We start from the raw sequence: 23,060 nt of genomic DNA on the forward strand, positions 1-23,060 counted from the left end.
ACGTACCTGTGGCTTTTCAAAACTATTTAAAAAGTCACTATAATTATAAATTTGATTTTATTTCTGTCCTCACAACAATAAAAACTAATATATTATACAACATTTTTGTTTACCGATAACCTCCATATTGAACAATTATTGACAGATCATTTCAACACCCAATCAGAGCCCGTATGAAGACTAATACCATCCTCAATCTCAATCGCGCCTAAAGAAGTATAACTTCAAAAGCTGAAAAACAATGGGGTTTGCTTAATCAAAATTTTTTGTAATGCCATTCATTTTCAAGTACAGGGCGTTAAAAAAACAAAATTTTACACATTTTTTACGATTTTGCCGAAACTACTGCCAACATTGTAATAAAATTTAGCAGGTTTTAAGAGGTAGTTATTGTGCATGTTTTGACATACAATTAAGAATTTTATATTCATCATTGGCGCGCAAACGAGTAATGGTCTGAACTTTTTAAAGAAAAAAAGATAGTACGCCACTGATATATTTCAAATTAACAATCATTTTTGAATTCTTCGTTGCATTTGTGACAAAAAATCTATCTTTCTTTTTTTTTATACGACGCGCCGTTTTCATGTAAAAATAAAATATCTTAATACTTCCAAAGTATTGGAATTAAGTTTTTATGGATGTACGAGTTGCGGTATAATGTAGATGTAGATTGTATAGAAACTTAACATAGTAGTTCGAATACTTTGTAAGGGTTTGTTTTATTTCTTGCATAAAAATGGCGCGTCGTATGAAAAAATGGGAAGATAGATTTTTGTCACCAACTGAACGAGGAATTAAAAAATGTTAATAAAATTCTTAATTGTATGTCACAAAATACACAATAACTACCTCTTAAAACCTGCCAAATTTTATTACAATGTTGCCAGTAGTTTCGGCAAAATCGTAAAAAATGTGTAAAATTTTGTTTTCTTCAAAGCCCTGTATCTTGAAAATGCATCACAAAAATTTTTTATTAAGCAAACCCTAATTGTTTTTCAGTTTTTTATCTATCCTAGTGACGGTGTTATTTTTTTTAAACACCATGTATAAAATTGTATCAAAAAGCGAAAAAAAAACGCGGTTTTTAATTTTTAAAAGTACGTTTCACCAATTTTAAAAATCTGAAAAAATTCAGGGTGAAACATGCAAAAATACACGTTATACATTTTGTTCGTGAAAACGAATGTCTTAGTTATTTTTTATACTCATTTAAAATTTTAAAATCGTCCTAAAATTTTAATTTTCCGCCAAAAATTAAAAAAAAAATTTTCGGACAGAACTTTTTGAAACTTACAACTTTTTTATTTAAAGTGTTTCGCTAGCTCTTGATGCGGCTGAGATCAAAAATTGAAACATAAAAAGCCTAATTAGGCTCTAGATGGGTCACGTGGCCACCTAGGGGGCTAAAAATTTCAGAAAGTGAGTTTCTCTATATGTGCTAAACGGTGACCTATATGGAATTTGAATCGAGTTGTGGGCATTTTTCATCATCTTACCCGGCTAGGCCCTTTACATACATGCAGTAGCTGGAACAAGTGGAAATACATGTGAAAGTCCAAAACGTGGACAATGTAAAGACTGTGGATGGTAAAAAGACAGAAAATCTCTAACAAGATGTAAGGCATGTAAGAGATTTGTTCTGTTCATTCAAACATTTTATGTACAAGCTGTATTGAATAAATGTAATTTTGATTAAATGTAAGGTTTTATTATTAATTTCGTTGCAAAAAATTGTTTATAACTTTGATATATCTGCCATGTAAACAACACGCGACAAAAGTTTTTACAACCTAATAAAAAAAAAATCAGAATTTTCAAAAACATTCAAACGCATATTTCGGTGTGCATCACTTTACGATTCGACAGACAAAAAGAAGGCGAAGTAGTCAAAACTTTAAATGAGTTTTTCTCAAAATTGCTTTTTCAAAGGTGGTCAACATTGTAACTCAAAAACTACTTGACCGATCCACCTGAAATTTTGCATAGATCTTTTTCCGCATAGAAATTTCGTGAGGTAACGTTGTCGAGATATATTTGTTTTAATCCTTATTTTTTGTTTAACAATAATAAATATGTTGATTTTCACCCTTTTGTTACAAAGAATTTCGTTTTTTTTTACTTGCGAGTGATACCAAGAACTCAAACATCATTAAAAATAAAATAAAGAAAAATAAATATATTAAAATTCACCCTTTTTTGCAAAAAAATTCGTTGTTTTGACTTCTGAATAATACCAAAAAGTCAAAAAGCGTTAAAACTAAAACAACTAGACAGGGTTACCTCGAGAAACTCATAAGCTAATACAGTAGACTCCCTCTATAACGAGAACTGAAATGGCGGACTAATTACCTCGTTATAAGCGGATCTCGTTATATCAGACAACAATAATATTGAAATGTTTTGATGCCTCTTACGTAGTTTATTAGGTGTCGATGGTCGACCTGAACAATGAAACTTCGTAAAGTTTTTATAATGTCAGTTAAAATATTTCACTCCGACGCGATTTATAAGGGCAGTTCAATATCTCATTACCGGTCATCAATTTAAATTATAAATAACACGCCTCAATGTTTCAAACCTATTTGAACAACCCCCGTACTTCGTAGAAGAGTTATGGAAGAAACAGACAAATAACGTACATCCCATAAAATATTTATTGGACATTGATAAGTTATTTAAAATCATCAATATTTTACATACTGCTTGGAAATTTGTTATCGCTCGGACTGTCGGTGGGTGTGTATTACATGTCATGTAGAGATAAGAAATGCCGTTTAAGAAGTTTTAGTCATACCTAGTGTGACCAACTAGTCCGGAAAATTTGGAACATCCGAATTCTCAACGTTTTGGAAAGTTTCTATTTTGAAATTTTGAATTTCTTCTAAGAATTCACATCAAATTGAATTCGTGGGACGAAAATTGGTGGGAGATTTCCAGATAGGAAGTCGAAACGTTGACAACGGATAAAAATGTAAACCATCAAATATATTGTCAACATAAAAATGTTAAATATACAGGGTGTTTGGTAAAGAATGGGCCATAGCTTAACTTTAGATTCCTGAGGTTAAAATAGGTCGATTTAAGCTAACTTACCTTAGTACAAAAGTTGATAATAACCGAAATACAGGGTGTCAAAGTTAAACTTTTATTTTATTTATTCTTGAATATTTCCTGACAGGCATGGGCTAACAACACGAAATTTGGTAAGTGGTGCGGGTATTGTACAATCTACTAAACTATGTTAAACAAACGCTTCTGGCTACTACCAGAGGCGTACGACGGGGGAATGTTAATGGTTGACCCTTCCCAAATTCTACGCCAGTGGCGGAATTGCTATTTTAGTGCAATTTTTTGATTCTCCAATACTTTCTATGTAAAAAACATACTCTTCATTTGTAACGATTAAGCCATTAGTTTTCGAGATATTTGAAGCTAAAAACGAAGGAGCATAATACATTAATCAAAATAAGTGTGCCTTTTCATTTTTAACTTCAAATATTTCGAAAACTGATGACTTTATCGTTACGAACGAAGAGTATATTATTTGCATAGGAAGTATTGGAGAATGTAAAAATTATGCTAAAATAGCAGTTTCATCAATGGCGTAGAATTTGGGAAGGGTCAACCATTCACTTTCCCTGTCGTACGCCTCTGGTAGTAGCCAGAAACGATTATTTAACATAATTTAGTAGGGTGTACAGTGCCTACACTTTTTGCAAAGTATCACACGGATATGTCAAATTATTTAAAGTAATTTTTTTAAATAATTTATTCTTTATTTAAAACTTTAAGAACTATGTGTGACCGGTACTATAAAACTATTTGACATATCCTTATGGTACTTGGCAGAAAGTGTAGGTACTATACACCCTACTAAATTATGTTAAATAATCGTTTGTGGTTAATACCAGAGGCGTACGACAGGGGAAAGTGCATGGTTGACCCTTCCCAAATTCTACGCCACTGATGAAACTGCTATTTTAGCATAATTTTTAGATTCTCTAATATTTTCTATGCAAATAATATACTTTTCATTCGTAACGATAAAGTCATTAGTTTTCGAGATATTTGAAGTTAAAAATGAAAAGCCACACTTATTTTGATTAATGTATTATGCTCCTTCGTTTTTAGCTTCAAATATCTCTAAAACTAATGGCTTAATCGTTACGAATGAAGAGTATGTTTTTTACATAGAAAGTATTGGAGAATCAAAAAATTGCACTAATATAGAAATTCCGCCAGTGGCGTAGAATTTGGGAAGGGTCAACCATTCACGTTCCCCCGTCGTACGCCTCTGGTAGTAGCCAGAAACGTTTGTTTAACATAGTTTAGTAGGGTGTACAGTACCAGCACCACTTACCAACTTTCGTGTTGTTGTCCCATGCCTGTCAGGAAATATTCAAAAATAAATAAAATAAAAGTTTAACTTTGACACCCTGTATTTCGGTTATTATCAACTTTTGTACTAAGGTAAGTTAGCTTAAATCGACCTATTTTAACTTAAGGAATCTAACGTTAAGCTATGGCCCATTCTTTACCAAACACCCTGTATAATGAATAAAAGCATGATATAATAGGTTAGTTGTAGCAAACAGTCAAACTAGTCAGAAACCGTCAGCAAACAGTTGATCAGTGAGAGAACATAACACAGTCACCAGTGCTATCCCCTCTACTTGCGCTGGTCCACTATTCGCTGATGGTTTCAAACCGTTTGAAACTGATGCTAGAACAAACCTAATATTAAAGTTCAATGTTTAAAAAAAATGGCCCGATTTTCATTGAAAAGTCCCGGATTTTAGGTATTTTTTCAGCCATGTCCCGAATTCGACTGAATTGGAGTTGGTCACACTAGTCATACCAGTGCTGTTACAGCTAAATATTTGCGCTGATTGAATTCGGATATTCAATCAACGATATTTGTTTATAGTCCAGAAAGCCACTGCGCATCCGCTAGGAAAAATATTCTAATTCGGATTTTTTGCACAAGCTTACTCAAAAAGGACCCCTTTTAACAAATTTGCATGTTGCCAGGACCAAAAATTGGTCAAAAATTTTTTAAACGTTTCTTTTTGTTTTTTTCCTAAAATTTTTTTTTTTGCATGGAACAAAATTTTTTTAGGTTTTTTGGATCATTCCAAACAGAAAAGGTCTTTAGTGACTTTTCTCTAAAGTTGATAGTTTTTGACATATAAGCGATTAAAAATTGAAAAATTGCGAAATCGGCCATTTTTAATTAACCCTCAAAAACTATGTGAAAAGCTGAAAATTTGTATGTTGCCAAGGTAGGTAGATATTCTTTAAACATCGATTGATGAAATCCCGAAGAGTTTTTTGCGATACAATATCAAAAACCCCCTTGTTTTTTAATTGCCAATCAAGCGTGCGCGACACTATTTTCCACCGTTGCATGTGTATACAGTATGGTGCAATGAAAGGAATAAATTCGTTATTTCGTAAACCGGTGACTTTAAGGAAAAATCCCAAAACAGGTCGGTTTTTATTTTTAAGTTATGATATTGTTGCATATATAATATACTAGTGACGTCATCCATATGGGCGTAATGACGTAATCGATGATTTTTTTAAATGAGAATACGGGTCGTGTGCTGGCTCATTTCAAAGTTTCTTCAATTCTCTATTCAGTAATATAAACATGTACATAATTATTTATACAGGGTGTCCAAAAAATTTTTATTAAATTAAATCATTTGGCAAATTGAAAAAAAAAATTAAATTATTGGACACTCTGTATAAATAATTATGTAAATATTTATATTACTGAATAGAGAATTGAAGATCCTCTCAAATGAGCTAGCACACGACCCCTATTCTCGTTTAAAAAAATCATCGATTACGTCATCACGCCCAGATGGATGACGTCACTAGTATACCATATATGCTACAATATCATAACTTAAAAATAAAAATCGACCTGTTTCGGGATTTTTCCTTAAAGTCGCCGGTTTACGAAATAACGAATTTATTCCTCTCATTTGCACCATACCGCATACACATGCAATGGTGGAAAATAGTGTCGCGCACGCTTGATTGGCAATTAAAAAACAAAATGGTTTATGATATTGTATTGCAAAAAACTCTTCGGGATTTCATTAATCGATGTTTAAAGAATATCTACCTACCTTGGCAACATTCAAATTTTCAGATTTTCACATAGATTTTGAGGGTTAAAAATGGCCGATTTCGCAATTTTTCAATTTTTAATCGCTTATATGTCAAAAACTATCGACTTTAGAGAAAAGTCACTAAAGACCTTTTCTGTTTGTAATGATTTAAAAAACATAAAAAAATTTTGTTCCATGCAAAAAAATAATTTTTGGAAAAAAACAAAAAAAAACGTTTAAAAATTTTTGACCAACTTTTGGTCCTGGCAACATGCAAATTTGTTAAAAGGGGTCCTTTTTGAGTAAGATTGTGCAAAAAATCCGAATTAGAATATTTTTCCTAGCGGATGCGCAGTGGCTTTCTGGACTATTAGTATTTTACAACTTGTGCTGTGTGTGTGAAGTGTTTTATTTAATAATATACAGCGTGTCTACTTGAGTTGGAAACATATGGGAAACTTTTTTATTATTAATTTTACGAAAAAAAGTTATTCTTTATAAAAAGTTCTGCATGCCCCAAAACCTAAGATTCAATCATCAGATATCAAATTTTCTGAATATTATACGAGGTATGTCAAAAAATATGAATTTCGGTCAAGGGTAAAGTACCTTTATTTCTCTCAATATCGAAAATTCTTATGATAAAAAGTTGTTTGGAATTAAAAACTAAGATCAAATATGCAATTACATGCTTCTTATTGAAAAAAAAAATTTTTTCTCAAATTTAAGGATACCCAACATTGTTTTTAATTATTACAAATATGATAACTCGTTTATTATTCATTTTACGAAAAAAAGTTATTCTGCGTAAAAAGCTTTGCATGGTCTAAAATCTAAGACACAACCATGATATATCAACTTTTATTAATTTTATACGAGGTGTGTCAAAAAATATGAAATTCGCTCAATATTATAGCACCTTTATATTTCACAGTATTTCAATTAGAAGGATGTAATTGCATATTGACACATAGTTTTTAGTTCTAAACAACTTTTTTAATAACTGTTTTCAATATTGTGAAAAATAAAGGTACTTTACTCTTGAGTGAAATTCATATTTTTTGACATAACTCGTATAAAATTAATAAAATGTGATATCTGTTGGTTGCATCTTCGGCCTTATGACCTACAGAGCTTTTTATAAAGAATACCTTTTTTTCGTAAAAGTAATAATAAAAGAGTTATCGTATGTGTAATGAATCAAAACGAAGTTAGTATCAATAAATTTGAGAAAAATTTGGAAAATATTTTTTTCCAATTAGAAGCATGTAATTGCATATTTGAGCTTAGTTTTTATTTCCAAACAACTTTTCAGAATAAGCATTTTCGATATTGAGAGAAATAAAGGTACTTTACTCTTGAACGAAGTTCATATTTTTTGACATACCTCGTATAATATTCAGAAAATTTGATATCTGATGATTGAATCTTAGGTTTTGGGGCATGCAGAACTTTTTATAAAGAATAACTTTTTTTCGTAAAATTAATAATAAAAAAGTTTCCCATATGTTTCCAACTCAAGTAGACACGCTGTACTGTCAATATGGCCTTTTGGCGACCATTTGAAAATGAGGAAAATATTAACCCAGAATCGAGTTGTGTTGAAAGCAGTTTAGAGTTTAAAAACAAAGACCTACATGTGCAGTGTCAACGTATTGTTTTGAACATATACGAGTGCTTAAAAAAATAAAATGATCAAAACTCCGATAGAACTATTCTAAATAGAATAAGTGAACTTACCAAACTATCAGCATCGACAATTTATCGTATTGTAAGGGAAGGAAACGTTATAAATCACGGTTTAAAACGAAAACGAACGAATCAAAAATTCAGAAAAATAGACGATGTCGATAAAAATATTATTCGAAAGACTGTATAATTTCTATAAGAAAAACAAGGTGCCTACATTAATGATCCAGGATGCACTAAGAGAATATCCTAGTTATGCTTACAAATGTTTAGCAACATTGCGAAATATTTTGATAGACTGTGGGTTTAGATATAAGAAAATAAATGACAGAATGGTAATAATGGAGTCGCAGCGAATAGTCAAACTTAGGCAGGAATATTTACACAAAATCAAAGAATATCGACAGTCTAACAGATTAATAATATATCTAGACGAGATCTGGTTTGACACACATGACGTCGTTAAGTATGGTTGGGTAGATAACTCTCAGAGCTGCAGTTTAAATACACCATGTTCAAGGGGGAAACGTATAATAATCTTGCATGCTGGTAGTGAACAGGGATTTGTACGAAATGCATTGTTACTGTGTGCCAAAAACATCAACGAATCATCTGCCGATTATCATGAAGACATGACCGATTGTATATCAAAATATACAATCAAAGTACTGACTAATTCACTAATTTTATCATAAAAAGTTCAAATTGATTGCATTGAAGTATTGAACCAATTATTAATGTGTATTAATAATTAATGTGTATTAATAATGTGTATATAATTATGTGTAATAATATAATATACAGAGTGAGTTTTATGTATGGAAACCCTCAATTATCTCCGAAATAGCTTGAACGATTTTTATGGATTGTGGTGGGTTGGGGTTTTCTAATGTAGCCGATATTATAGTAATACTTACATTGTTGTCAGATCTTCCGTTTTTCTGAAAATCTAATTAACTTTGTTATTTCAAATGGAACACCTGTATATTTTTTGCGTTTTGAAGTCCTTAAGAAATACTGATTATTTTCCATGTTTTATTCCCTATACCTAAAGGCCATAATTTCGGAGTTGTTGCTACATTTATTTAAAAAAACTTTGTAAACAAATTATAAAAATCAATTTTTTCGGCCTGCGTAGACATTATTTTACGTTCTTTGGACCATTGGGAACAAAAAAGTTCTCTTGTAATTTTTCTCTAAAGTTAATCGTTTTCGAGTTATAAATAATTTAAAACTAAAAAGAAATCGAATAATTACGATTTTCAAGGTTAAAAAACACAAATCAAAAATATTATTTTTGAAACTGCCAAGTATAGAAATTCAAGCTAAAGCCTTATTTTATCAGTTACCAATAAGTAATTTGAGTTTGTTTCATTCTAAAATATTGTTTTTTAGTTGTTAATGCAGCCCGATCGCCCGTCCTCTCATATGCGCTTCATTAACATTTATTAAAAAGCAATGTTTTAGAATAAAACGTGCCAAAAATTTTTATAGCGAGCCCCTGGAAGAAGGTTTTGGGTACTCCGCAGCTTCAAAAATAATGTTTTTTATTTTTGTTTTTGAACCTTAAAAATGGTCATTATTCGATTTTTTTCAGTTTTAAATTGTTTATAACTCGAAAACGATTAGAGAAAAATTACAAAAGACCTTTTTTTGTTCCCAATGATCCAAAGAACGTAAAATAATGTCTACACGGGCCGAAAAAATTGATTTTTAATTTCTTTAATTTTTTTTTAAATAAATGTAGCAATAACTCCGAAACTATGGCATTTAGGTATAGAGAATATAAAATAAAAAATAATCAGTATATCTTAAGGACTTCGAAACGCAAAAAATATACAGGGTGTTCTATTTGAAATAAGCAAGTTCATTAGATTTCCAGAAAAACGGAAAATCTGACAACAATGTAATTATCACTGTAATATCGGCTGCATTAGAAAACCCCTCCCCACCAAAACCTATGAAAAACGTACAAGCCGTTTCCGAGATACTTGAGGGTTTTTATACATAAAACTCACTCTATTATAATAATATATTAATACGCATTAATTGGTTCAATATTTCAATGCAATCAATTTGAACTTTTTATGATAAAATTAGTGAATTAGTCAGTATTCTCATTGTATATTGTGAATCTATAAAAAATACGACTATATTAGTTGCAATAAATTATCGAATTGATAAGATACAGTGTGTCGTAATTAAGATGAAGACACCCCTATGTTTCGGCTATCAAAATATATACAGATTTGAAATTTTGCAGTCATACAGGTTGATGGTTCACAATTTTTAAAATAGTCAACTGAACTTTAAATTTTAGACGCGGCCTACTGCGAATCCACAAACAGGGTGAATTTTCGATATGCGATTCGATTTGCTTCGCGTTACAGATATCGATAAAAGTTATTTGGAAAAGTTGTTCCAAATATTATTATAACCCCACATGCCAAATTTTATGACAAAATTCACAATTTTATTTTTTTTTCAGTTGTTGTAGTCAGGATCCTAAATCCTAAAATTGGCTGTCCCGAGATGCATCTCGAGACAGCCAAAAGCGGTTTTTTCGATTTTTTCGTTCTTTCCGCTCAGATATTAAAAATTCTGCCTCTGCCATTTAAAAGAACGGCAAAAAGTACATAAATACTATTTAAAAGTTGGCCAAATCATATTATCATAACCTAAAAATTTTTTGAAAATTTCAAAAATTTTTCCTGGGCTCATTTTTCATTACAAAAATCTGAAAAAAATTAAGTTGTTTTGTATTCAAAAGATACAACCTCTTGAATTTTTTCAGATTTTTTAAAGTAAAATTGCGCTCACAAAAAAAGAAAACCTAAAAATTCTTCTTTTCTCGATTTAAGACGTTTTAGGACCTCTGGGAAGCTAAAAATTTGCATGAGGTCATAATTTTATATCCTTTATCGAAAACATAAGTAGCAGGGCTGATCGGTGCGGGGGCATTTTTGACCATCTTATCCCGCTATAGCCTTTCCTACAATATGTATTCAATATCGGTCGATGGATAAACAGAAAGAAGTTTATTGCAGGCGGTGTTTATTACACCACTGGCCTCGATAATAACACAGGCGTTGGACATTTCTATATACAGGCAGTTGGAGTATTTATTTATAGCCATTACTTCGCTAAAAACGGGTAAAGAAACATATTCTTCGATTTCATTTTTCCTCGTTATAGAGGTGTTATAGTTCAATAGGAATTTCATGGGACATCTAGCGTACCTCGTTATAAGCGAAACCTCGTAATATCCGTGTTCGTTATAGAGAGAGTCCATTCTAACATCTTTTTGAATTTTGACATGATCCAATGATGAGTTCTGATGTCCACCGCAAAATCCTATTTTTTGGAGGTGTCTGTAAAAATTTGCCACGGTTGGCTTATGTTTTAATATTTTTCCTTGATTTTTTTTTTAAATATGCTTTGAATTATACTTAATATGCTGATTTAATTTAATAATAAAATTATTGTACCATAGTTTCAAAAAAAATCACTAAAATATACTTGAAATGTTCCAAAAGTACCCCAGTTTGTTTATTGACTTTTATTTGTTACATTAAGCCCTAAATAACATGTGCAAAATTCAATGTTGAAAGCTTTTATTTCCTTAGAAAAAAAATAGTTAACATGAAAAACTGAAAATTTCACTACAAATAAACATGTGTGTTTTACAGTTTTGTTATTATTTATGGATCATACATTCTACAACTGTTTTCTTCTCTTTATGTTGATTATAAACAAATGAACTTGTTTTTTTTTTGTCCTTAAAAGTAGAAAAAACGTTTAATTTCTCTTGCGTAATCTTTATTGTCTTATTACTTTAACTGTACTAATATCCATCGACTAATTTACAATAATTAATGAGATGTTAAAATATCTTATCTTTAAGTGGCTTCTGTAATTTCTTAAACATATCGAATTTCATATACCAAAATTGATATCGGCACTTTATTGCGCATTCTGACGGAATTCCGTTTTGATTATGCTATAACTCTACCTCAGCCATAAATATTAGAGACAAAGTGTCAATGAAACCAGATAGGACTATTTATTACAAATTCCAAAGTGGAAGTTGAAAAAAAAAGAAAATGTTTTTCTGAAGCTACTTCCTTGTGGCATTTTTGTAAACAACTATTCTAAATGGGAAATAAGACCCAATTTAAAATAAAAAAATTTAACGCAACTCATGAATAATGGCAATATCACTTTAAAGTCTTCTACTGTAAAATGTATAACATATGTCTGAATTGCCGATATAAATGAGTCAGATCAAATAAATTATTAGAAGAATTTTTTACTAAGCAACAACATTTTTGTTTATTTTATCAAATTTTGTATTTTGACAACGACATCCGATTTGGACGTCGAAACGCTAATAAAATCATTTTTGTTTTAGTTAGATTGTGGTTTATTTCCCATTTAGAATAGTTGTTTAAAAAAAGAAAAGACAAAAGATTTTATGTCGATAGAGCACTAAATTTGTGTCTAACGTTAAAAGCCAAGCGGGGTCCCAAAGAGACCCCAGCGCATATTTTATTGAATAAATGAATATAAAACAAATATTTTTGAAAAGTGTTATATAATTTAATATTTAAAGAGGTTAAAATGACATATTAAAAAAGACATCCTCAAAAAAAATTATGTAAACAGTTAAGGCAGGTTTACATGTATCCAGTAACTGGCGCCAGTCGAACTGGAACGACAGTGCTGGCATGGTAGTGGCATCATGTAAACGCTTTTTTGCTCCAGTCCAGCGCTGTCTGCCAGCGCTGTCTCGAATAGAAGGCTGGTCTATTTTTCATGCCAGTGGCCCTCGTCCGCGTCCCCTTTAACCCCGTGCCAGTGGTTGTAGACACGTGTAAACACAGCGTTCCAGTCGCTGGCGCTGTCGTATCTGTGGTTTCAGTGGCAGTATTAGGATTTTTAATAAGAGTGCCAGTGAAATTGGCGCCAGTTACTGGATACGTGTAAACGAACCTATCCAGCGCTGTCTTAGTCAAGCACTCGCATTCCAGTGAGACTGGCGCCAGTTACTGGATACGTGTAAACGTTACTTTATTTAGAAAAAACGCTTGCTGAGGTTTCTTTGGGACCCCGCTTGGTGCTCTACTCTAAGGTTTAAGGTAAGTCATTAAAAATATTATAAATACTCAACTAACCCTCTCATATTCTTCTGCATCTTTAGGACATTCCTTATTCTGATGATGGTCCGTTGGATGTAGCAACTTCCAAGAATACAACTCTGTAACTACACTCGACCATTCCGATAAAAGCTGTAATCCTCGGAGTGCCAAATCTGCTGTTTCCTTATTTTCAGTATCACTGCCGCATTCTTTGTAAGTTGTTGTGACTTCATTACTGTATCTAGATAGCTCACTAATGTATTTAACGTGATCCTCTCGGATCTGTGGAAGATGAACCATTAGATCGGCTTGAGGTGAAGGTGTTGTACTGTTAGATAAGGGCCATTTATTTGCATCAAAGTGTTTACTCCTCTTTATATAATTGAAAGGTGCAATTTGCATATCTCCAAACAACGGAACTACTTCTAAATTCTAAAAAAATATTTGTTATATTAAATAGTATTATGATAGAAATATTTACACATGCGTAATATTAATTATTAAGAGAGGTGTTAGACAAGGATGCGTGCTGTCACCTGACTTATTTAACATCTATGGTGAACATGTCATGAGGATGGATTTAGAAGGATGGGCCGGTGGAGTAACAGTAGCTGGTAGGAAAGGTAAAAATGTAAAAAAGGGATGTAACTTTTTATGTACCGGGTGCCCCAATAAGAATGGCTCTCGGCCATATCTCAGAAACCGTTTATAGTACAGCTTTGAGAAAAAATATTTATACCAAAAGTTGCATCGGGAAGAGCTTGGAAATTATTTTCATAATTGTAGGTCCATCGCTAGAGGGCGTAATTGAATATCAAAAATAAAAAAATCAAAATTTTACAAAATTTACCTTATGAAAGGGCACTGGAAATCCAATCATCGTATTCTTCATAAAATTTTGCGCATATTTGATTTCACAAGTTTAAGTCTACCTTTGCAAATAAGAGGTGGGGGTGAGTGGGAACCTTCTTATGAAAAAATGGCTGTAAGTCCGGTTCTGCTAAATCGAAATTTGCATACTAGGTCTTGTTGAAAACAGCTCTTTTTCGTCAATGTAAGAGTCTTATTTGCGAAATACCCTAATAAGTAATTAAGCTACTAGGCGTTATTTAATTATTTTCGGAAATCCAGTTTTCTTTGAAAAATATTAAATACAGTATGCATTTTTAATCCTGTATTACAAAATTAGACCAAATTAGCAACATAATACCGAAAACCGCATGTCGATACCTTTTTTCTATCTCGAGATATCTTAAGAAACGTGTAAATTTTAAACAAAAACTTCTAATGGCACCGGTAAACGAAGTTAAGGAAAAGTAGTGTGCTATGGAAAAAACAAAGAAACATTTTCCAGATGTAAACGTATATAATTCATTAAAACAACAATAAGGCAAACAACACTATAAAATTAATATAACAAAGAAATAAAAGTAACTACTTACTTAGTGACGACCTAAATGTTCAAATTTTTGCCCATCATTTTCGATGCAAGCATTTACTCTTTCAAGAGTAGATTGAACAGCAGTCTCAATTTTTGCTTTCGAAATGCTTTGAATGGCGTTTCGTATTCTCTAGATTCTAGATCATGTTTTCTCGAGTAGTGGGCCTAGCGACAAAAAGAAGGTCTTTAATCCGTCCCCATAAATAAAAGTCTAAGGGCCAGTTGTTCGAACACTAATCAACAATGATCACTATCAAATATTTAATTACTGTCACAACTATTAATGTCAACTTTGGTTGGGTTGCTGAAAACATAATTGATTATAATTATGAGATCAGTGAATCAATGAACATAACAATTATTAACATAATTGATTAACTAATTTCATAATTCTAATCAATAATTATGTTTTCAGCAACCCAATCAAAGTTGACATTGACAGTTGTGACAGTAATTAAATATTTGATAATGATCATCGTTGATTAGCGTTCGAACAACCGGCCCTAAGGGCCAGTTGTTTAATCAGTAGTTAACTCATACATTAAGGGCCGGTTGTTCGAACGCTAATCAACAATGATCATTATTAAATATTTAATTACTGTCACCAAAACTGTCAATGTCAACTTTGTTTGGGTTGCTGAAAACATAATTAATTACAATTATGAGATTTATTATTAATTATGTTAATAATTATTGTTATATTAATTGATTATAGTCTCAGAATTGTAATTAATTATGTTTTAACAATTGACATTGACAGTAATTAATTATTTGATAATGATCATTGTTGATTAGCGTTCGAACAACCGGCCCTAAGTAAACCATGATTAAATTTAATTCAAAGATTATTTCTTAAGCAGTTGTTCAATGCTGGTTAACTTTCGGATTTATTAAACCCGAGTACTGAAGCGGTGACAATGTTGCCAGTTATTAATTAACGGCTCGGAACAAATTTTATCATGAAAATTGTACAAAAAAACGAAGTTCTATGGTATAAAGTTAATGATTTTTGACGTGTAGTGTTTACATGTTCTTCTAAGATTCTAAGATCTTCGAATAAAGTAATAAAATAATAAGAACTGGAACTGCAACTGTTAACTTTACGTCAAAAAAACATAATGTTTAAATAGTAATGTTGATTTTTTCGCTTATAACAATAAAAATTCTATAATCTTTTTTTTTCCAAATTCCTATTCGTTCTCAAAAAAATTCATAAAAAGTTTTTCCAATTTGTTTTTACCTGATTACTGATACATAATGAAAAACAAGTGAAACTTGTGGTTTATAAACAATATTTTTTACACAAAACAATGTTTTATAAACAATAATTTTAAAGCTTATAGAAATATGTTTTATAAACAATAATTAGCATGCAAAGAAAGAAAAATAAATAAAAAAAAATAAAGAAAGGAAAAGCAGTCGGACCAGATGATATTCCTGGGGAAGTATGGAGAGCATTGGGAGAGACAGGAATAACTTGGCGAGCAGGTCTATTTAATAGAATTATGGAAGTTGGACAAATGCCAGACGAATGGAGAAGCAGTATATTAGTACCTGTCTACAAAAACAAGGGAGACATACAACAATGCACAAACTACAGGGCTATAAAACTACTTAGCCACACCATGAAAATATGGGAGAGAGTAATTGATAGACGGATACGTGAAGAAACCGAAATATCCGATAATCAATTTGGCTTTATGCAGGGCAGATCAACAACAGATGCAATTTTCATTGTAAGGCAACTGATGGAAAAATACAGGAATAAAGAGACCAACGCTCATATGGTATTCATTGATCTTGAGAAAGCATATGATAGAGTTCCTCGAGAGATTCTGTGGTGGGCACTCAATAAAAAACTAGTCCCTGGCGAATATGTAAAGATTGTGAGAGATACGTATGAGGGAGTAACGACTAGTGTTAGGACAGATGTGGGAGATACTGATAAATTTCATGTGAAAGTAGGTTTGCACCATGGCTCGGTGCTTAGTCCTTATTTAATCTCATTAGTTTTGGACCAGATAACAGCGAAACTACAGGGTAGTATTCCATGGTGCCTAATGTATGCTGATGATGTAATGTTAATAGGAAATAGTGAAAGAGACTTAGAACAAAAACTGGAACAGTGGAGACAAGCTCTGGAGGAAAAATGTTTAAAACTTAGTAGGACAAAAACAGAGTATTTGGAATGTTCATTTAAATATGGAGTTACTACAAATAAAATGGTATCTTTGGATGGTGAAATGATTGTGAAAAGCAATAGTTTTAAGTACCTAGGATCGGTATTACAGAGTAATGGAGAAATAGATGGAGATGCATGCAGTAGAATTAGGGCTGGATGGATGAAGTGGAAAGAAACGAGTGATGTGTTGTGTGACAGAAAAATTCCAATGAAGCTGAAGGGAAAATTCTATAAAACAGTCATAAGACCGGCTATGATGCACGGAACTGAATGTTGGGCAGTGAAAAAGAAAGAGGAACAACGAATGCATGTGGCGGAAATGAGAATGCTTAGATGGATGAGTGGAGTGACAAAGAAGGATAAAATTAGAAATGAGTATATTAGGGGAAGTCTAGGTGTGGCACCAATTGATGCCAAAATGAGAGAGCATAGGTTAAGATGGTTTGGTCATGTTCAACGTCGAGACGTTAATCACCCAATACGAAGAATAGCTGAAGTGCAGATTCCTGGAAGGAGTAGGAGAGGAAGACCAAAGAAGACCTGGGGGGAGACGATTAGGCAGGACATGTTGGTAAAGGGGATTAACATTGATCTGACCCAAGATAGAATTGTGTGGAGAAATGCAATTAGGGAAGCCGACCCCGCATAGTGATAAGGCAAAGAGAATGATGATGAAACAATAATTAGCATGCATAAATTTGTAGACATCATTAGTACCTATACACTGAGAAGTCTAATTTATTTTAATTATGTGCATATCACTGGGTTATAATAATATAAATTGTTTAAGAAGTACATTTTTTGAAGTAAAAAAAATATATTAACAACAGCTAAGAAATCTTCGTTCTTTGTAATATCTCTATCACCAAAGTCAAAGATAACATTATTAGAAATAGCCATTAATATTAGAGACACGAAATTATAATAGATTATTACTGCAAATATTATCTACGAATGAAAATTTGTAGAAAGAACAATTCAATAATATACCTAATACCTATGTTGTTTTAATCTGGAATTTTCTTGAAAATATTTAATTTAAAACCAGAAAGTAAGGTTACAAATATTTAGTTAACACCGTTAATCCTTCGTTTTTGAGAGATTAAGATAATCTCTCGTTAACAGATGGTTAAGTGTTAAACTTGCATTGAACAACGCAATATTAAGTTTAATTGAAGATTATTTTTAATCTGAAGATAATCTCCAATTGAACAATCGACCCTAAAACAATTAAATCTGTTGCTATTCAATCTACTCTTGAAAGAGTAAATGCTGGCATCGAAAATGATGGGCAACAATTTGAACATTTACGCAGTCACTAAGACTAAGTAAGTAGTTGCTTTTATTTCTTTGTTATATTTTATAGGGTTGTTTGTCTTATTGTTGTTTTAATTAATTATATGCGTTTACACCTGGAAAATGTTTATTTGTTTTTTCCATAGCACACTACTTTTCCTTAACCTCGTTTACCGGTGACAGTAACAGTTATGTTTAAAATTTACACATTTCTTAAGATATCTTGAGATAGAGAAAAGGTATCGACATGCGGTTTTCGGTATTATGTTGCTAATTTGGTCTAATTTTGTTATACAGGATTAAAAATGCATACTTGTAGTTAATATTTTCCAAAGAAAACGATTTCTAAAAATTATTAAATAACGCCTCCTAGCTTGCATATTCCTTATTAGGCTATTTCGAAAATAAGACACTTACATTGACGAAAAAGAGCTGGCTTCAACAAAACCAAGTAGGTATGCAAAATTCGATTTAGCAGAACCGGACTTACAGCCATTTTTTCATAAGAAGGTTCCCACTCACCCCCCACCTCTTATTTGCAAAGGTAGACTTAAACTTATGAAATCAAATATGCGCAGAATTTTATGAAGAATATGATGATTGGATTTCCAGTGCCCTTTCATTAGGTAAATTTTGTAAAATTTTAATTTTTTAATTTTTGATATTCAATTATGCCCTCTAGCGGTGGACCTAGAATTATGAAAATAATTTCCAGGCTTTTCCCGAGGCAATTTTTGTTATAAATATTTTTTCTCAAAGCTGTACTATAAACGGTTCCTGAGATATGGCCGAGAGCCATTCTTATTGGGACACCCGGTACATATTTGCACTAATGTAAGAAACTATTTTTGGTCCCAGAATATGTGATTTAATTTATGACCTGTCTTTTTGTTACACCCTGTAGATACCAATGGGAATCAATTGAGGTCTATGCCTATTAAGGAAAGCTCGAAGAAGGGGAAAATTTAGTAATCAGTTGATACACTTACTTTAAATATACGATCAATTTTATCTAATCTTAACTTTTTCTTGGTATCCAGTTTATTGATGTTACAGAGCTCACTGTCCATTAAAAACAATCCAAAGCCCATTACTTTAACTAACATGTGCTTTTCACTGGGTGTTAAATACATCTTGGTTTCAAACATATGAACACAAATGTTGACAACATCTGCAAGCAGTTCTTCATATCCCGTAATTTTTTCTAAATTTTCCTTAACGGTATCACGAATTTTATTTTGAGTTGCTAAGAACATGGAAAGATTTTGAGACTCTTGAAGTGTTTGTGAATCTGACATTACTTTCAAAAACTGGGCAGCTCTAAAAATAAGTGTATATGTTACGGACAATGACGTAAATCCGGCCAATAACGTTAATGGCCGGCCAATAACGACAATGGCCGGTTGAATTGGTTATTGTCGACAATGGCCGGCCATTAACGTTATTGTCCATAGAAACTGATAATAACATAGAAATTGATGATAATTTTAAATTCTTGATAACATTTCTATCATTGCCCGGCCAATGTCGACAATGCCCGCTGTTAATCGGTCAATGTTGATATTTTGAATAAAAGATAGGTTATGTGTACCTTTACTATTGTTTACTTCATGTGTGTATATTGTGTATTTTTTTCGTGTTGAAAGTAATAAAATATAAGGTTTATTTCCCCGATTTAAGATTATTTAGGCTTGTAAAATATCATGCTTTACGAACAAAAATTTTTGAAATTCAACACAAATAGAAGAAGTATGGTTTAAATTACTATTTTGAATAAGTAAAGAAGAAGAAGAATAATAAAATAACTCCATGAAAGAAAAGAATACTAAAATTGTTTTTATCTTTAGCATATAAGTAAAATACCATATACCATCCGAACAGAGAGTTCGACGGAAACGACTAAATTTTTGGTAGTTATAGAAAATGGGTAATAAATATAAGAAAACAACTAGGAAATATAAGAATAAGTAGAAGTAGATGAAAATAAGTAATAAAACAGGATTTAAATGCACTTTAGAGTACACAGTAGTGTGTATAAAAAGAATGTAGAAAAAATAGTACGTATAAAAAGAATGTATAATATGACAATGAATGGATATATTCTCTTGGGCTTTGGGAAGTTACGACAAAATAAGAAAGTAATTAAAGAAGAACTACCAAAAAAACTGGTTAAATTGAAAAAAAGAGAAAAATTGCCATGTGGACATTAATGTGAAGATTTCTACTATAAAAATTAGCCAAAAAACTGTAAAAAGTATCAAAATGCTAAGAATACCAATATCTGCAGCTGTAAATATATTTTAAATCAATTATTCTGAAATATATAATTAAATTATTGTAACCGGTAATACTTTTTTGACCCATAACATATGAAATTATAGTTTAATATATAAATATTAGTAAAAAAGTAGTCAAAAAATACCTAAATAGGTAGATATAGAATTACTGCAAAAATGAAATATAGAAATGAAATATGTGAAAATAGTATCTATTAATGCCTTGTATATGCTTGCCAACAAACGAAAAATTCAGTTTCAAATCTTTAAATAAGACAAGTAGCGTTGGTGCGCCAGTGAAACGAAATTTTAAGTTGCCTGTCAAATTTTCCCTGGTATTCTCTGTCTCTCTCTAGGACCTCTCTTGTATGCTGGTCGCAATCTCGCTTCACTGTTCGAATGGGACGGGACCATTCCATCCGTATTTCGTTGGTGCAAATGAAAGGAATAAATTCGTAATTTCGTAAACCTTTACTTTAAGGAAAAATCCCGAAATAGGTTGATTTTTATTTTTAAATCAAGATATTTTGACATATATGTCATACTAGTGACGTCATCCATCTGGTCGTTGATCGATGATTTTTTTAAATGGAAATAGGGGTCGTGTGTTAGCTCATTTGAAAGGTTATTCAATTCTCTATTCAGTAATATAAACATTTACATAATTATTTATACAGTGTGTCCAAAATAAATTTTTGAATTATTTGACAAAAAAAGAGGAATGGATGTAATTTATTTAATTCAAAATACATTTTACTGTTACCCGAAAATAGAGAAAAAGGTTTATTTCACCATTAAACATTGCTTATCGATTAAATTCAATGATCAAACCAGCTCCCGCCAGCCATCTGCCTCTTGGAAGTTTAAACATTAATTTAAGCGAAAAACCATTGTTTATTTGTGAAATAAACATTTTTTCTGATTCAAGACAGCAGTAAAATGTATTTTGAATTAAATAAATTACATACATTCTTTTTTTTTGTTAAATAATTTAATTAAAAAAAAATTTTTTTGTCACCCTTTATAGTTAATTATGTAAGTGTTTATGTTACTGAATAGAGAATTGAATAACCTTTCAAATGAGGTAGCACACGACCCCTATTGTCATTTAAAAAAAATCATCGATTACGTCATCTCATCACACCCAAATGGATGACGTCACTATAGTACGCCATATATGCCAACATATCATAATTTAAAAATAAAAATCGACCTGTCTCGGAATTTTTTCTTTAAGTCGCCGGTTTACGAAATAACGAATTTATTCCTTTCATTTGCACCACACTGTATATAAAAATATTATTATTTCCTTGTTTGTATTTATGAATGTGTTACCCATATTATGATAAATAAAGACGTTTTATTTGTTTTTAATATGTAACTACTTATATTTCTGCAACTACGTTCAGACACATCTTAGTATCTCATTTTAAACACTTACTGACTCACACCGATTATCTTCTGAGGCATCGATTTATCAACATTGGCCATTTGATTCTGGGCACTGTCGTTATTGACCGGTTATTGATGAAAAATCCAATTTTACGTTAAGTTTTTACAACATTGGCCAATAGCTACGGTTATTGTGGTTAATGGCCGGGCATTGTCGTTAATAACCAAGGAAAATGGACATTCACGACAATGCCCGGCCATTAACGTCAATGTCCAATTTACATCATTGACCGTAACATATACAAGATGTTACTATCTGTGATTATTTGAATGCGTCCACTGAATAACGTTGTAGGCGCCACATTGTTTGTTTTTGAGAAGTCAAAGAAAAAGTTTTAAAATATTGATAATGGTGAGTTTATACCGCTGGTACCTATGGTTAATGTGATTCCTAATACATTTCCAGTGAAAATAATAACTCTTTGATAAGTGTTGACTTTTTTATATGCGTGTCCGCGAAGATTATAACTCCCAAAATATTTATAACGAAAAGATTTAGTTCATAATAGATGCCGACGAAAACAATTATTTCCCTTTCTGTTTCTGTTTCTTCCGAAGAAAACAATTATTTCTGAGAACTCTTTAGTAATTATAATTTTCGTGGACCCACAGAAGAAATGATGTTTTTTGCTGATACTCCTCAAAAAATAAATTTTTTCGCTATCACTTTATTAGGAATTATAATTTTCACAATCATATAATCGAAAATAATATTTTTCGCGGCGTTCATTGAAAGTTCTACTCTTAACGGCATTTTTCGGAGATTTTTTTTCTATTTCTTAAAAACGAGTAATGTAGTGCTTACAACGTTATTCGGCGGACCCATTCATTTAAGAAACCCATTCACTAAGAAAAATATAAATATTGATTATTACCTCCTGTATGTTGAATAGTCATTCTTCACACTTGATTTCATATTTTTTAGTTCGTCTAATACTGCAAACATGTTGATAAATTTCCCCAAAGTTAGTAAATATGCTTCCGATACAAAATCTTTTCTTTTTTCAGTATGACATAATCTTTTTACTTCCTGGGAGAATCGTTCAATTGCTTTCCTCTAAAACAAATACAATTTGTAAATATATACAAGGTGATTCATTAAGAATGCCCAATCTCTGAATTGTAGATTAAAGACCTCAAAATATTAATCCAGGAGCAGTTGCGCTGAAAAAATCTAACATTTTATCCTTTTCTGTGATAACTTGATGAAAAATTTGGCAACATAACTTTACACTCGTAAGTGCCTGTAGTAATGCATGGGAATTTTTTTTTATTTTTAAACGCTTTTCTTTAGTTCAATAGTTTGCGCCAAATCTTTAGACGTTAATTTGACTGCCTTTTCTTCAATACAAATTAATGAAAATTTTCAGACATATGCATTTGCAGGAACAATACACGAATAGTCAATAAAAAATACAATTTTTATGTTTATTAATTGTTTAAATTATTTAAATAAAAAAA

At 31.5% G+C, this 23,060-nt stretch overlaps 1 protein-coding gene across 1 annotated transcript in view; it reads right to left on the minus strand.

Annotated features, from left to right (window-relative positions):
- Positions 1–23,060, minus strand: part of LOC114336529 (cytoplasmic FMR1-interacting protein) — a 145,655-nt gene that overhangs the window by 112,045 nt on the left and 10,550 nt on the right. Inside the window, exons 3-5 of the mRNA XM_050641484.1 lie at positions 22,475–22,656; positions 18,861–19,191; positions 12,989–13,384 (exon numbers count right to left, since the gene is read on the minus strand). Of these exons, the coding sequence (XP_050497441.1) occupies positions 12,989–13,384; positions 18,861–19,191; positions 22,475–22,656 (909 nt within the window). The remainder of the gene's footprint in view (positions 1–12,988; positions 13,385–18,860; positions 19,192–22,474; positions 22,657–23,060) is intronic.

This window comes from Diabrotica virgifera, chromosome 10 (assembly GCF_917563875.1).
Source record: "Diabrotica virgifera virgifera chromosome 10, PGI_DIABVI_V3a".
Taxonomy (NCBI): Eukaryota; Metazoa; Arthropoda; class Insecta; order Coleoptera; family Chrysomelidae; genus Diabrotica; species Diabrotica virgifera.